General features: G+C 39.6%; 1 protein-coding gene across 2 annotated transcripts in view; it reads right to left on the minus strand.

Annotated features, from left to right (window-relative positions):
• Window positions 1-421: 421 nt before the first annotated feature.
• Window positions 422-14742, minus strand: part of DCUN1D1 (defective in cullin neddylation 1 domain containing 1) — a 36016-nt gene continuing 21695 nt past the window's right edge. For both annotated transcript variants that reach the window (XM_034781915.1, XM_034781917.1), the window contains exons 3-7: window positions 12748-12916; window positions 11981-12111; window positions 5419-5501; window positions 5035-5131; window positions 422-3603 (exon numbers count right to left, since the gene is read on the minus strand). In XM_034781915.1, the coding sequence (XP_034637806.1) occupies window positions 3524-3603; window positions 5035-5131; window positions 5419-5501; window positions 11981-12111; window positions 12748-12916 (560 nt within the window). In that variant the 3' untranslated portion in view covers window positions 422-3523. The remainder of the gene's footprint in view (window positions 3604-5034; window positions 5132-5418; window positions 5502-11980; window positions 12112-12747; window positions 12917-14742) is intronic.

Here is a 14742-nt window from a genome sequence, read left to right on the forward strand (position 1 = left end):
AAAATCTATGAGCAATTAGCAAATTGTAATTTGATTGCAAGTTAACAGCCAATGAATCCTTTCTATTTAAAAATGGGAGTTCTCTCCAATTAAGCGTTTACTGGTACTAACATGACACCACAAGTAAGTGTTTCTATTAACATACAAAATAAAAACTTTTTCAGATGAAATCTAACTTTCTCCCAAGTATGCCTTTCATTAGATTTCTGTAGAGGTCAGATAAGCTATTGGCACCAAGTATTTAAAAACCTAATGACAGTCAATGTATCATGCTCAAATAAAATCTACAGAGACTTCTTGCAAAATTATATAAATAAGTGTGAATGACAAAAGTTTATTAAACGTATTTTTAAAAAATTATATCTTTTTTTAAATAAGGATTTCTCAGTAAGGATTTCATTGTAAAACAGTTTTGAAGCAATTCATAAGTTACTTTATTTAATAACATGTTGCTCAGTAAAAAAAAGTCATTTACTCATATACTGTCGTCTTCAAACCAGCCATATTTAAACAAAAGCACTGCATGTACTTATGGTATTGTCCATCACACGCTAGTTAATGTCGATGCAGCATAGCTGGATAAAAATAGCTCCATTTTGTAGCTGTAAACATTTAGTGGCAGGCAAGATGTTGTATCAGTTCTTAGATCTCCCCTCCTCCCCCCGAAAGCTTGCCGTTTAGTGCACGTTTTATTCAGGACATAGTATTCCATATTTTTAAAAAAGTCTAGAAATAAACTTTTACAAACAATAGACTAAAACAATGCATGAGAAGATTTAGTCATGGCAATTTCACTAGAGCTTTATTGCCTCTGTTGGTAATGAGAGGGATTTGTAAGAAGTTACATTGAACTTACAGAGATATGCAGATGATGTTCTTTACTAAATAGAATCTTGATCTTAAGTGTTTTATATCAGGGCACGTCTAATCTTGTACATTTTTAATGTATAAAAACAGATTACAAATTTTAAGTTTTTAACCCATTTTTTTGACATTTGTCAAAATGAAACTGATCCATTAAGGGGAAATCATCATCAAATTGAGGACGTAAGCACTTATGAATTAAAGCAATCCAAGTAGGTAACTGTTTGAATTCTTTAAAAAAAAAAAAAAAAACCCACCCACACGCATATATAAAGGAAGAACACATGGCCACATGTCTGAGCACTTTTCAATACAAAATATTTCCTGTAACCAGGCATTTATCCTTAGAATAACCACACTGTTAAATCAAGCTTGTTTCCAACTAGAGTCATTTGTTTCGTTAAATTCTAAGATGCCATTACAGCATGAATAACCTTAACTTTTCTGCTACATAATTATCCAAAGCTTTATGTAATGTATTTTTGTTTTATAATTACACAGTAATTATAAGTGTGTAGTACCAAACTGATGACAACACTATTTTGTTGAAAAGGTCTCGCATTCATAAGGAATATTCTTTAAAAACACCATGGCATTATGCCACTAACCAATATCAGATTTTTGTGAAGGTCATATCTGTATTGGGATAAAAGCTAATTAGAGCTCATCTCAAAACACAGCATACTTGAACTAATCAATCTGAAACTGTACCAAAACCCTTAAGACAGAAAACAGCACGCATATATACCTTGTAAAGTTTTCATAATTCAAGTCCCCCATTGATATTTACACAAAATTGAAAAAGGAAATACTGAAAGCAGCAAAACAAAAATCACACACATTTTTGGCATAGCCAATTCCAGTAGCTGGCGTAGAAATCTGCAACGCATTTTGTAGAACTGTATTCTTGAAATAAATGTATGAATGGGATTTATTAAAAGGGCACTGCTATGAGGGGAAGCCTACCTTTCAGTCAACTTCAAAGCACAGAAGGTAAAAGTTTTAGCAGTTTAATACTTAAATTCTTCCTAAAATCTTTTTAGCGTCTGCATAAAAGTGTACTGCTGTTTTAATGCAAGTTCCACTTACTAATTTCAACAGTAATTACGACCTTAACATGGGACTGGCTGGAGTATTCAAATACGTACCCTATTCCTAATAATTACTATAATAATTTTTTAGACATCCTAGTTTAACATTTTCTAGCTTGTTTTACAGAAGTTTTTATTTCAAGAAAACAATGGCCTCTTCTTGATAAGTCAGCAACTGAGGAGTGAAAAAGCATTTTCAGGATGAAAGAAATTCAAGGGCTCCTGTAATGTTAAAAAGCACACAACAAGATAAAATCCAGCTTTGAAGTGAAATCAGTTCTAATTTAGTTATGTGCAGTGAGACAAATAGAAGTAGTAGTGATCAACAAAATAATGTAAGGAAACAAAAGAAGCCAGTGTAGTATTTTGCATCTGATCTATGCTTGTTTGAGAAAGTTTTACTTTTAATATCTGTAATTGGCAACCACAATGACCTGTAAAAATCCCAACAAAGTAACTAACTGAAAAAATGGGTTTTGTCCATAAAGGCAGTACCTATATGTTGTAAAAATGTAACTTAAATGGCCTGTGATAATCACTTCAAAAACTCAGATTCATATCAGATTTGCCACCCTCTTATAAAGCAGGTTCATTTGTTATTTCATACCGCAACCATCAAGACCCATGTCTGAATTTAAAATACTGTATTGTGTACAAAACATAAGACACAAATTCAGTATATTGTTCAAGTTTTAGATTTCCACAAAAATGAAAACACCTTCCTGGAGAGACAGATAAGCATTTCAAAACTGTAATGAAATTGGATTAGATAATAATCTAGAGAATATTAGATTCTGTTATGCACGTAGCGTGTCTCAATGAAGCTCACTGGAGGCTGACTATAATATTAAACCAGGGGTCCTATAAGTGCACAGTAGTTGTGTAGTACTTCAACTCCTTTCAAAGATGGGTGACATACAATAAAACCTTTCATATAGGCACCTAGATTTCCCAGTATCAACATTCTTGTTTTTGTTGGTTGTTTCTACAATTGTTTTAATCAGATACTCAAAACTCATTTAGACAATACCTGTAATCTGCCATGAAAGAAAAAAAAAAAAAAAAAAAAATCGAACCCAGTACACTTAAATATATCACTCTTATAGGAAGTGCTATCAGTATAGTCTTTGCAACTAGCCCAAAGTGTATATTTAAGGAATTTAAAAAAAAAAACCATTTGTGATGTTGATCTGTGTAATGCAGATGCCAGACACCGCTCATGAAGACAGCATTGTGCTTTATGCGAAACCAGAAATCTCAAAATAATCATCATAAAGCTTCTAAGACTTATGGGAGAGTAAACAAAGGTGGTCCACAAAAATATGATGAAATCCACTATGCTGGAATTATAACTGGCAAAGGTGGTTCAGACTAGAAGAGAAGCCCAAACCACCGTTAGATGAATGAATGATATGGTCCAAGATGTATCCTTAAAGGTTTGTCTCAACCCTCAACCCTTATGGTGAGGATTGATCTTCAGTTCAGTCCAGCCAGCAGAAATTGACTGTGCAATTTTCCGTTGTATTTATTTGTACAGTCTATGTACATTCTAGAAGGGTCCTTTAGTGCTACACTGTCGTACTTTTTGTCCCAGCAATTTGAGGGCGTGCAAATTCCACAAAGTCATCAATAAGAACTGGCCATGCTCCTGAAAGGAAAGAACAAGCAAGAGCACATAAGAAATCAGGTGAACAAATCCCATTTCTTCCAATGTAGAGCTATTCGGTTTAAAAAAGCCTCTTTACATCAAAATAGGTTCTTGACGATTTATCTTTCCTGTTTAAAGTTTTAAATGAATAATCTTCATTTCATTCTGTTTCTTGAGATTTAATATCTGGTTAAGATTTTTTTCCTCAACTAAGACCTCCCCCATGCCACACAAATTAAACACACCCACTTTTTCAGGTATCATGACATAACAATCATCCTTTTTTTTTTTTTAAACCAAGAAAAGCTGGAAAAAAAACTCCTTTCAGAGCCAATTAGGGTGATTAGATAGCAAATGTGAAAAATCGGGATAGGGGACAGGGGGTAATCGGAGCCTATATAAGAAAAAGATCCAAAAATCAGGACTGTCCCTATAAAATCGGGGCATCTGGTCACCCTAGAGCCAATCAACATGATAATTGGCCCGAGAGGGGTGAGAGTACGACAGCACAATCTCCACAGCGCTCATCTCACCTGGCTAACCTAAATGGGAACCAAAACTCAAATCTGGGTCTCCAGAATGGCAGCAAGTGTGAAGGAATTCTAATAATTGTGAATGCACGCACCCAGCTAACAGCACAAGAACACCAAAATAATTAGAGCTCACAATAGGATTTCATATTAATGTCATGTTCATATGTTGACATCAGCGTGTCACCACATTTCAAACAAAAAATTAGCTGCTACTGCAGACAGTGTAGGGGATGGGTCTTGAAGAAAACCTTGCAGATTAAATGAATTTACCTGATGAAAATACGGTGCACTCAGTGATTATCCAATTCTAAATACTACCCTCTTTATATGTTTTTCATTCTGTGTGTTCCCACCTTCACTTAAATATAAGGTCTGAAACGCTGACAAATCAGTAACTGGTGGCTAAAGAACATAAAACTGTTCCTCTGCTGAGGAACAGCAGAAACAGAGAAGCCATGCAAGGAGATGGGGGGAGGGGGGAAAAAGATGGGCATCATTAGTTGATTTGTTGGAGGAAGCAAGAACTGGGTGGGTAAATTTATTTTTATTTATGTGTGGTAGAGTTGGAGACAATTTGTTTTATGCAGGGAAGAGCTGACTTTTTGGGAGCAGGAGAGGAGTGAAGATGTTAAAAAAAAAAAAGTAATCTCCTGGCTTTGGGGAAGTGACAGCACAAGTATTTTTCTCCTGTGCTAGTAGGCTTAGTCCTCATCAGCTATGTGGCAGAGAACTTCTTCGAACCCCAGAAAAAGTCACATGCTGTTCTGCAGACATTCTGATTGCCAGTCACTAGTCAGATATGCTACCCCAGCGACACACTGCTAAATGTACTAACACACACACACACACACACACACACACACACAGAGAAACTGAGAAAACAAAATGTAAATATTACCTTCCTCATCATAATTAGACATATCATCTGCTATCATTGTACTGAAGTCTAAAAGAAGGTTCCAGGTATCCTTAGGTATTGATCTTTTATGATGTTCCTATTTGGGAAAAAAAATCTGAGTTTAAAATCCATGAACAAAATTAATTTTAAAGTCTGAATATTCAATATTAAATCCCTGAATATATGCAAGTCACCCTCAACTAAGTTTTTACTGTATTTGCCAAAAACTGCAACATCCATGCATCACAAAAGAATGCTCTGTCAAAATAAGTTATGTGATCCCTTCAAAGACTTAAATACACATGGATTCATCTTCCAAACTAAAAAAAATCCCACAAACCTATTGCAGCCCAATTTATATTATAGAATAAGGTTTAAACTTACCAATAAAAATTTGTTCCACAAGTCTAGGAATTTAAATCTTCCATTAAGTACTAAATTCCAGTAGGCTATAGCCATTTCTAAATCTGCAATATTAAAAATATGTTACTCTTATAGATATATTTGAAATATACATTTTCTCCACAGGTATTTTCACCAAGCCTGATTGGACTATAAACTAAACTAATGAAGGTGAAATAAAATTAACTCTCAATGCAAGAATGCTCTTAGGTTCTTTCCAAATTTTTTAAAAGGTAATTAAAATGAGGAAACTGGTGGGTTTGTTTCAGATGAACTAACCCTTAGATTTAGGTCTTGACCCCTGGGGCATACAAGATCTGAAAATGTATTTTAATTATTCGGGTTAAGAATTACTCTGCCCAAAGCATACAACAGATTTTTCAACTTTTTTTGCTCTACACAAAGAGATACCATTGACTTCAATAAGAATTCCACATCATTTGCTGGATTAGGCTCCTTTAATCATATTTAATCAAATGCAATTCCCATAACCTAGTTTGCTATAATTTTATTTTTAGAGCAACTTTGTTACAGGTTTTAGAGTTGCAAAATGGTCTTGTCAAATTTTCAAATCGCTGAACAGATTTCCTTTAGGACAAGCATCCCCGGAAAGACTATGTACATTAGGTGGTTGTCTTTATGATGGCTAATGTGGATTTCCTGCCCGTTTTAAGTCAATTTTTCAGGGTCACTTTCAATCTTTCTCTATTTTGAGTGGGCCTGTATTCCTCAAAGTTAGGAACAAATCAGGACTACTGAAGTATGTGCATGTACCCCAAACAACTTTAGTTTACATAATCAATTAAGAGAGAATAAACTCTTCAAATGAACATTCAAAAATCTCAATACCACCAAGAGAGAATCACTGTCAGCCTAACTGGATCCACCTTTCAAAGTGTCTGCATCCAGAAAGTCTTACATCTTCTGGAGCGTACCAATTTGTTTTGTCCATAACCAATCCATACTTTAAGCAGCAAAAAGCACAGGCACCCTGTTAGATTATTTTTTCAGACAAACCAATGCATTTTTTAAAGTAATATTGAAGACTTCTAGATTAAATATGTTTATCTGCCAATATGAGTACCTATGCTGGTCACACCTGAAAATTCTTACTGACTTATTCCCAGTGCCAAAAGTCTCTCCCCCTTTCCCAATAACTTTAACAGTGCTCCTCTAAGAAGTCTAATAGAGCAATCACCTCATCATAGCCCCTCCAGACAAATACAGAGTGAAATCGTGGCCCACTGAAGTCAATGGGAGTTTTTCCAGTGACTTCATTTGGGTCCGGATTTCACCCAAAAAAATTTAAATTCAGGGCTTCCAGAGGCAGATAAAAATTTTGATCTGATGTGTTTTGTGGATGGACACGATATGCCATTATATTTGAAAATACCAAGGATGCACTAAAACTTAAGAAATCTTATTAGGCTCTTAGCGGTCAGAAATTTGAGTCTGTCCCCACTTACTGGAGGACGTTTCAGATATTAAACTGATGCTCCACTTAAATCTTAGTTAAAAAGCTATTGGTGCCTTTCCAAGAAATACAGACTTTATGTTTGGCTTGTCACACTACTTGAGGGTAAGAAGTTAGAAAAAGTAAGTATTATGAATATGAAACGTAATAGCCATACCAGATAGGTAAAAGCTGTCAAATTCCATGCACATTATAGTACATCTCTACCCCGATATAATGCCAAAACATCTTACCGCGTTATAGGTAAAATCACGTTATATCAAACTTGCTTTGATCCACCGGAGTGCACAGCCCCGCCCCCGCCCGGAGTGCTGCTTTACCATGTTATATCCGAATTCGTGTTATATCAGGGTAGAGGTGTACTATACAAACAAACAGTAATGAGCTGCGCATTTCAATTTGCGTCCATGAGAACCATATGTTATATTCCTGTGGCCAATCAAGGACCTTAAAACATAATTCTAGTGAAACGAGCAGCCTTCATTATTCTTAAACCAAAGTAAAAATAAAACAACCAACCAAACTTTTGTTAAGATAAAGGTTAGGACATGCATAAGTAACTTCAGGGGAAGACATTCTAGGAAAATAATGGAAAGGACAACTGTTAAAAAAAAAAAAAAAAAAAAAAGTCAGGAAATTCAAACTTAGGAGTACATTTTAAAATCCACAAGAAATAGTATGGAAACAGAGGTAAGGTCTCCCTAATAATCGTAAATGTCAAAACAAAAACCAAAGAAAAATTCACTGCCCGTGATCTGTCCATGACTATATACTCCTGACTAAATGTTGGGTGCTTGGGAGAGGGTGGTGGTGGCCCGGGACCCCCACTACTGCTAGACGGGGGGGGGGAGAAGGAGGGGGGAGGGGGAAGAGTTGTGGGGCTGGCAAGCTCCCTACCTGGCTCCGTGCAGCTCCTTGGAAGCAGCAACATGTCCCTCAGCTCCTAGGCAAAGGGATGGCATTGGGGGCTCTACGCGCTTCCCCGCCCCTAGCACCGGCTCCGCAGCTCCCATTGGCCAGGAACTGCAGCCAATGGGAGCTGCAGGGGCAGCACCTGCGGGCCGAGGCAGTGTACAGAGCTGCCTGGCCACGCCTCTGCCTAGGAGCTGAGGCACGTTGCCACTTCCAGGAAGCCCCCATACTCCTGAGCACTGCCCGGAGCCCTCACCCCCTCCCGGAGCCCCCTCCCACACAAATTCCTGCTGCTGCTGGGGGAGGGGCAGAGGCACGGTGGCCCGAGACTGCCCCAGCAACGCCGGTGCAGCTGGCCCACAGGCTGCCCGTGCTGCTCAGGCGGCCCCCAGGGCAGTGGCACCAGCTGCTGCAGAAGCCACGGAGTTCCTGGAAAGTCACAGAATCCGTGATAGACTCATAGCCTTACTTATAACTTAGTTAAATTTGGGCAGATTTTCACTGGGATATTCCTGACACAAAGGACAACCACCTCTGCCAAATGTGAGTCCCTGCTCCAAAGCACAGGGGCACTAAAGTTTTTCAAAGAAAAGGTCACCAAATTTTAAACAAGGGGAAAACAATGTATTTTTTCCCCTAGCCCTGTTCTGAGAAACAACTGAATGGTTTTGGGCTGAAATTTTCAAAAAAAGAAAAAAAATTAATTCAGTCTGAGCCACACACTTAGCATAGAACATTTTAGCCAAAAGTTAAAGTTTGGAAAAGTTATAAGCAACTTATAGTAGTATCTTATATATGGGAAATGAATAGTAAGCACTGCCACCAGCCCTGCCTATAGTAAGAGGATGAAAATGGACAATAAAGAGTTTTAGGTTTTACTGGCATGAGCGTTTAAAATGGCTGCAATACTCATGAATGTTGAAGTCACAAACAAATAATGCAAGTCAGTCCAAATAAGTGCAAATAATCAAATCTTTATACCACACTCCCATGTATTTTGTTTATGCCACTAATTTAATCAAAAGCTTTTAGAAATATTATATATTTGTGGCATAAACTGAATACATGAGGGGAGAGTTTTACTGACACTCATTTGGAGTGACTTGCACGGTACACATCACACAGCACCTCAGAAAAATTGTTGGAAATAAATTAGATTCAATCAACAGCTAATCATCTAGGTTCTATGACAAACAGTGAGCTCAAGCAGTAGTTTATCAAAACACTTCACAACATATTTTAAGTTTAAGTCAGCAAGAAAAGAAACTAATAGGCTTCTCCTTGTGTGAGAAATGTGGACAGAGGAAATCAGAGGTGTGGTCTAAGCACAGAACTGGAAGTCAGAAACTTCCATGATATGCCCCCAGCTCTGACATGTGTGTTCTGAAGCTTTGAGGAAAATCACGACTTTCATGGCTCTATTTCAAAATTAATTATATAAGGCGATAGCTACCTCACAAGGATGTTACAGAGTATTAATCAGTTAACATTTGCAAAACTATTTGAAGATTGAAAATACTATATAAATACTAAACATCACCATGGTAATCAGAAGCTATTGTTAGGGTTCAGGTTGCAAAACTATTTCCATATTATCTCTCTCTCAAACACATATACCCTTCTGTAAAATTCACTGTTGAGGTTGAAACTTTCCATGTTCAACCCCAATTCTGCAAGTGACTCCACATGGGAGTAAGACTCAGCCTATACATCTATACAACAGTGTTACTTACATAAGGTTACCATATTTCGAGCCTCTAAAAGGAGGACACTCCACCGGACCCCGGCCCCACCCCCAGCCCCGCCCACGCCCCAACTCCGCCCCTTCCTCAAAGTCCCCGCCCCAACTCCGCCCCCTCCCCTGCTTCCCGCGAACAGGGAAGCCTGAAGCAGGTAAGGGGGGGTGTGGGGGGAGGAGGAGCGGCCCAGGCTGCCCCCCCCGGCGTTTCCAGCCTGGGCCGGCCCCCGGCCGAGCACCCCCTGGCCCCGCCGGCCCCCGGCCCCCCGGCCGAGCATCCCCCGGCCCGCTCAGCACCCCCCAGCCCCGCCGGCCCCCCGGCCCGCTCAGCGCCCCCCGGCCCGGCCCCCGATCCCCGGCCGAGCACCCCCTGGCCCCGCCAGCCCCCGGACCCCCGGCCAAGCATCCCCCGGCCTGCTCAGCACCCCCCAGCCCCCCGGCCCGCTCAGCACCCCCCGGCCCGGACCCCGGCTGAGCACCCCCTGGCCCCCCCGGCCCGCTCAGCACCCCCCAGTCCCGCCTCCGGACCCCACTTCTCCTACCTGGGCTCCAGCTGAGCTGCTCCTCCCCTCTCAGAATGTAAGAGCCGAGCTGCTGGCTTCGGGCAGCCCTCCCCTGCCTCAGGACCCAGAGCTGGCTGGGCACGTCCCTTCCCCGGCTCCAGCTGAGCTGCTCGGCTCCTCCCCCTCAGACTTACAGAGCCGAGCTGCCCGAGCCAGCGTTACCGGCTTCGGGCAGCCCCCCCCGCCTCCGGACCTTGCACCGTGGGAGCAGCTCAGCTGGAGCCGGGTAGGAGAAGTGCCTGGCTGGGGGCTCGGGGTCCGGAGGCAGGGGGGGGCTGCCCAAAGCCAGTAGCGCTGGCTCGGGCAGCTTGGCTCTGTAAATCTGAGAGAGGAGGAGTGGAGCAGAGCCGCAGCGGGAGAGGAAGTGCCGGCCATTTTCCCAGACATGTGTGGCTTTTCGGCAATTCCCCCCGGACGGGGGTTTGATTGCTGAAAAGCCGGACATGTCCGGGAAAAACCGGACGTATGGTAACCCTAACTTACATCAACAGGTCTGTGTGTAGTGAAAAGCACTTATTCCACTCCAACTTAAAATACCCAGCCAGGCCTACTGAGAGTACAGGAAAGTTTGAAGATTGGCACAGACAGTGTCCTCATGGAGAACAGACATTGCTAATTTTTTAACAAAGATTGGTCCATGTGCAAATTGCAGATTTATCACATCCAGTAGAACATAAACAGTTTCACCATGCACAAATGTGAAGTACTGTGCACATTTGTTGGTTCTAGAAACTTCCACTGGGGAAATTAAAGTTTGCAAGCTGCAAATAAAATAGCTGCAGATTTTTCACTGCCCTAATTCCCCTCATTAAATGAAAAAAATTCATGTCCATTGTTTAACATTAAACAGTTCAAATTACAGAAAATCAGGAAATATGAGTTGCTTTTGGAACCTTAATTGCACTGTACATATGGCCTGTTTCTATTCCTGACTTTCTGATTAAACGAGTAGCTACATTATAATGGCATAAAATGCATATAATACAACAAAGGATGTGCATCCTGGCCCAGTTAATACTGCTGTTAAAAGTAAAGGAATGCAAAAGCTAGAGTCTATGATTCTGCATTAACAGTTATTTCATTTACCGTAATTAGTAACAAACTACACCTCCCCCCTGCCCCTCAATGACTTTTTCCTAGTGAGTAGTTCTTCCACTTCGTTTGGACACTCGATGCTATGACTATCAAGGGGAAGCGCTGAGATAAAATTATAGAAACCATGATTTGTGTGTGTCATTGAGTTTTATATTCTGGAATTTGTCCTTATTTTGCAATCTTTCTCCAAAGAGAAAAACTATAGATCCAGCAGGCCCTGAATTCCGCTTAAGATCTTGACTGTAGATGCAATGAGATGAAAATCTAATCATGCCTGTTATGTGGAAATTACTTAGCAATACCTGAATTGTAGATTGCAAAGAAATTTACCTGTATTTTTGGTGGTATGAGAGACTTTGTGCAAGTCTGTACCTATACACAAACTCACACTTACAGTTGAAATTTAGGCTATTTGCTCATGGTTGCAAATTCTAGAAGTTTTAATTATATTTTTAGTATGAAATCATAACATGTTCACTTTAATGGGAATTTTGCACACACTGTACTCTGAAGGGAAGAATGCACCCTCATATGTTAAATTGAAACATTCAGTTCATAAGGCCGCAGGAAATCTCTGTGAATTTGAAAATCTGGCATTGACCTTCAAGTTAGTTCTGACATCTATATTTTACCACAGTGAAGTATATTTTTATCCCATGGCTAATTTAACTGGATCACAATAATAGTTTCACTTACTACAGTAAGTATTAGAGACAGTTTCTAGTAACTATATCACAAGTGTTTACAATTAAGAATACATACCTAAACCTTTCTGTCCAGGATTCTTTGCAAAGTTGAAAGTAAACTGATAAAAATCCTTAAATCTTCCTGGCTCTTTTAATTCTTGTTCCATTTTAGGAATCTGGGCCTTTAGTTTTTCTATGCTGTCACATCTGTATTTTAAAAAGCAAGTTTTTCTGTGTATTATTCATTTTGTCAAAATGACACGCTAAATTTATTTTTAAAACCTTATCTACTATGGACAATCCTTAGTTGCTTTAATACAGAAGGATTATGCAAACTAATTTCAGCAAGTCCGTAACAAGTCTGTTTATGAAACAATTTCAGCTGCTTTTTAAAAAAATGTTTTTTCACACTGGCATTTGAAGAAGCTGGTTGATAATCAGATATATGTAATCTAGAATAATTAAAAGTCTGTCAGAATGTTCTTAGAAAACAAAAACTAGAGCTCTGATGCAGGGCAAAGAAATTACATTCTTAGATAAATGGCCCCAAACATTTTGGCCTTTGGGCCAAATCCTTCTTTTATTCACTCATTTTGTTGTAGCCAATGGGACTAGTCACATGTTTAAACCAAGCAGCATTTTGCCCTTTATTTGGGTTCGCTTATAACTTCTGCCAAGTTTATAGAAGATGTATTTCTATATTTATAGAAGGCAGATACTAGACACATTTTGAGAAGACATAATTCAGTTCTGAATTGCTAAAAGTGGACATATTTTCCTTTTAGTTCCAGCTTTCTCCAGTATGTTACACTGCTAAGTTTCTTTTACCTGTTGCATACTTACCCTAATTCTGTCATCCCATCCATAAATTCCAGCTTTGAGAACTCGCACTGTGTCGCAGCTCTGAATTTCCATGCAATGATCAGTACGCTAATACTGGCTGGGTCAAGTGCTAGGTCATCACAAAATTGCTGTATACCATCTATGCCAATTTTATTTTCATCTTGAGGATCTTTGGAATACAATAATAAAGATTAAAAACAAACAATCTTCCATGATTTTGTAGTAAGTTCCTTCACACATGAACACACACACACAGATACATGCACAAAATCACCTCTGGAATAAGTCACATTAAAAGGGGATATTTAAGCACTTTTTAAAAATATACACTTCAGATTCAATTTGTAAGAAAACGTTAAGGCTCGTGGCTATTATTGGAACGAAAGCTCTGTACAGTGAAATCCTCTCTGTAGCCACTGAACAGATACTATAGAGACAGTGTGCTGCGTTTTCATTTTTTATCGATTTTCACTGATAAATTACCAGGTTTTTTTATTAAAGGAGCTCAATTTTTACTGATTTACACCCATTTACTAATCAGTCTTTTTTCAGGTACTTATTTTTGTTAAAAAACAAAAGCTTTACACGATTGCTGTGTCTGTCAACTCTGAGACTGAAGCAGTTCCACAGTGTAAAAAAAAAAAAACCACAGAACACACACATGGTGGAGGTTGGAAAAAAATCAAGCAATGTTAATATCGTACCATCACTGGCTCACAAGGACATGCTGCCCGCCTATTTCTTTGTGTCCATTTAGTGTGGCACTGATTTAAGCAATTAATCCTCTACAGATAAAGATATATAATGCCCCCTATCCACCCGGATACCTCCTTTAGTGCCAATCTCCTTATGGGTTTGGATAAATGGGCTTCTGGATCCTCACACAGCCAGTCCTGCCCTTTCTGTGGCTAGCTCCCAAACGGCTTCATTCCCCTCCAGGGGGCTCCCAGGGACAGAATCTCACTCCCTATTGGTCAGGCTAACTCTTCTTCTCCGGCTTTCCTGTATCAATCACTTCACTCTGCCCCTTCCTCTTAGCAGGCACATCTGCAATTCTTCCCCAAACCAACAGGGTCCCCAGTTGTTCTAAACAGTTTCTCTCCTCTCTCCCTCTTGGTTCCCTAGAAGACTTTGAGTCTGCCCTTGGCTCCCCCTTGCTACCAGGAACAGTGTGCCTCTCCCTGAACTATCATCACACAGAGCCCCAGGAACCTAGGCAAGTTCCCTGGGGATTACAGATAGGTAAGGTAAAAAGGTAAATATGGGGTAAAAACGCAAATCAATGCCCGAATACCAACAAGAAAATCAGTGCTTAGAAATTTTCAATAAAAGTAAAGATGGGAGTGAAGAGGATGCATTGCACTGCAAGTAGTGCAGCATTGAGGTCAGTGCTCGCGCTGACAGAATAAAGGAGCATGTTGAAAGCAAGTGACACAAGAAGCTTAAAGAAGAAAGTGAGCTTCGGGATAAACAGTCAATATCAGGAGCTTTCATCAGAGCTTTAATGAAAGAGAGGACACAGCATGATTGTGTAAATGAATTTGTGCGTGCTCTTTGTTTCGCCGGACAACCACTGTTAACAGCTGCAAAACCCTTTCTAATGCCGACAACTTCACTTGTAAGTATCTGAAAGAAAATGACAATGCTTTGGTATCTAAACTGATGGAATGAATTGATGGAAATGGGGTGAGTAGTCTGATTTTTTACAAGTATCCTGATGCTTTCGATCACATGCTTCTTGGCCTTTTGTTTTCATTTTTTTTATTTCAAAGCGAATAAACCTGCATTGTTTTGTGCTGATGTGACATGCATCCCTTCTGCTGCCAGCGGTTTTGTCAACATGTTTGAGATGTACCAACTAATTTGGGAAAATGTGGCCACAACTAACACAGATTCTACTTCCTACATGGCTAAATTTGCACAGGAGATTAAACTCAATCAGAAACAGGAGTTGCTATGTATTACCTGTCCTGCTAATCTGATTAATGTTGCATT

Source organism: Trachemys scripta, chromosome 9 (assembly GCF_013100865.1).
Source record: "Trachemys scripta elegans isolate TJP31775 chromosome 9, CAS_Tse_1.0, whole genome shotgun sequence".
In the NCBI taxonomy this organism is placed as follows: domain Eukaryota; kingdom Metazoa; phylum Chordata; order Testudines; family Emydidae; genus Trachemys; species Trachemys scripta.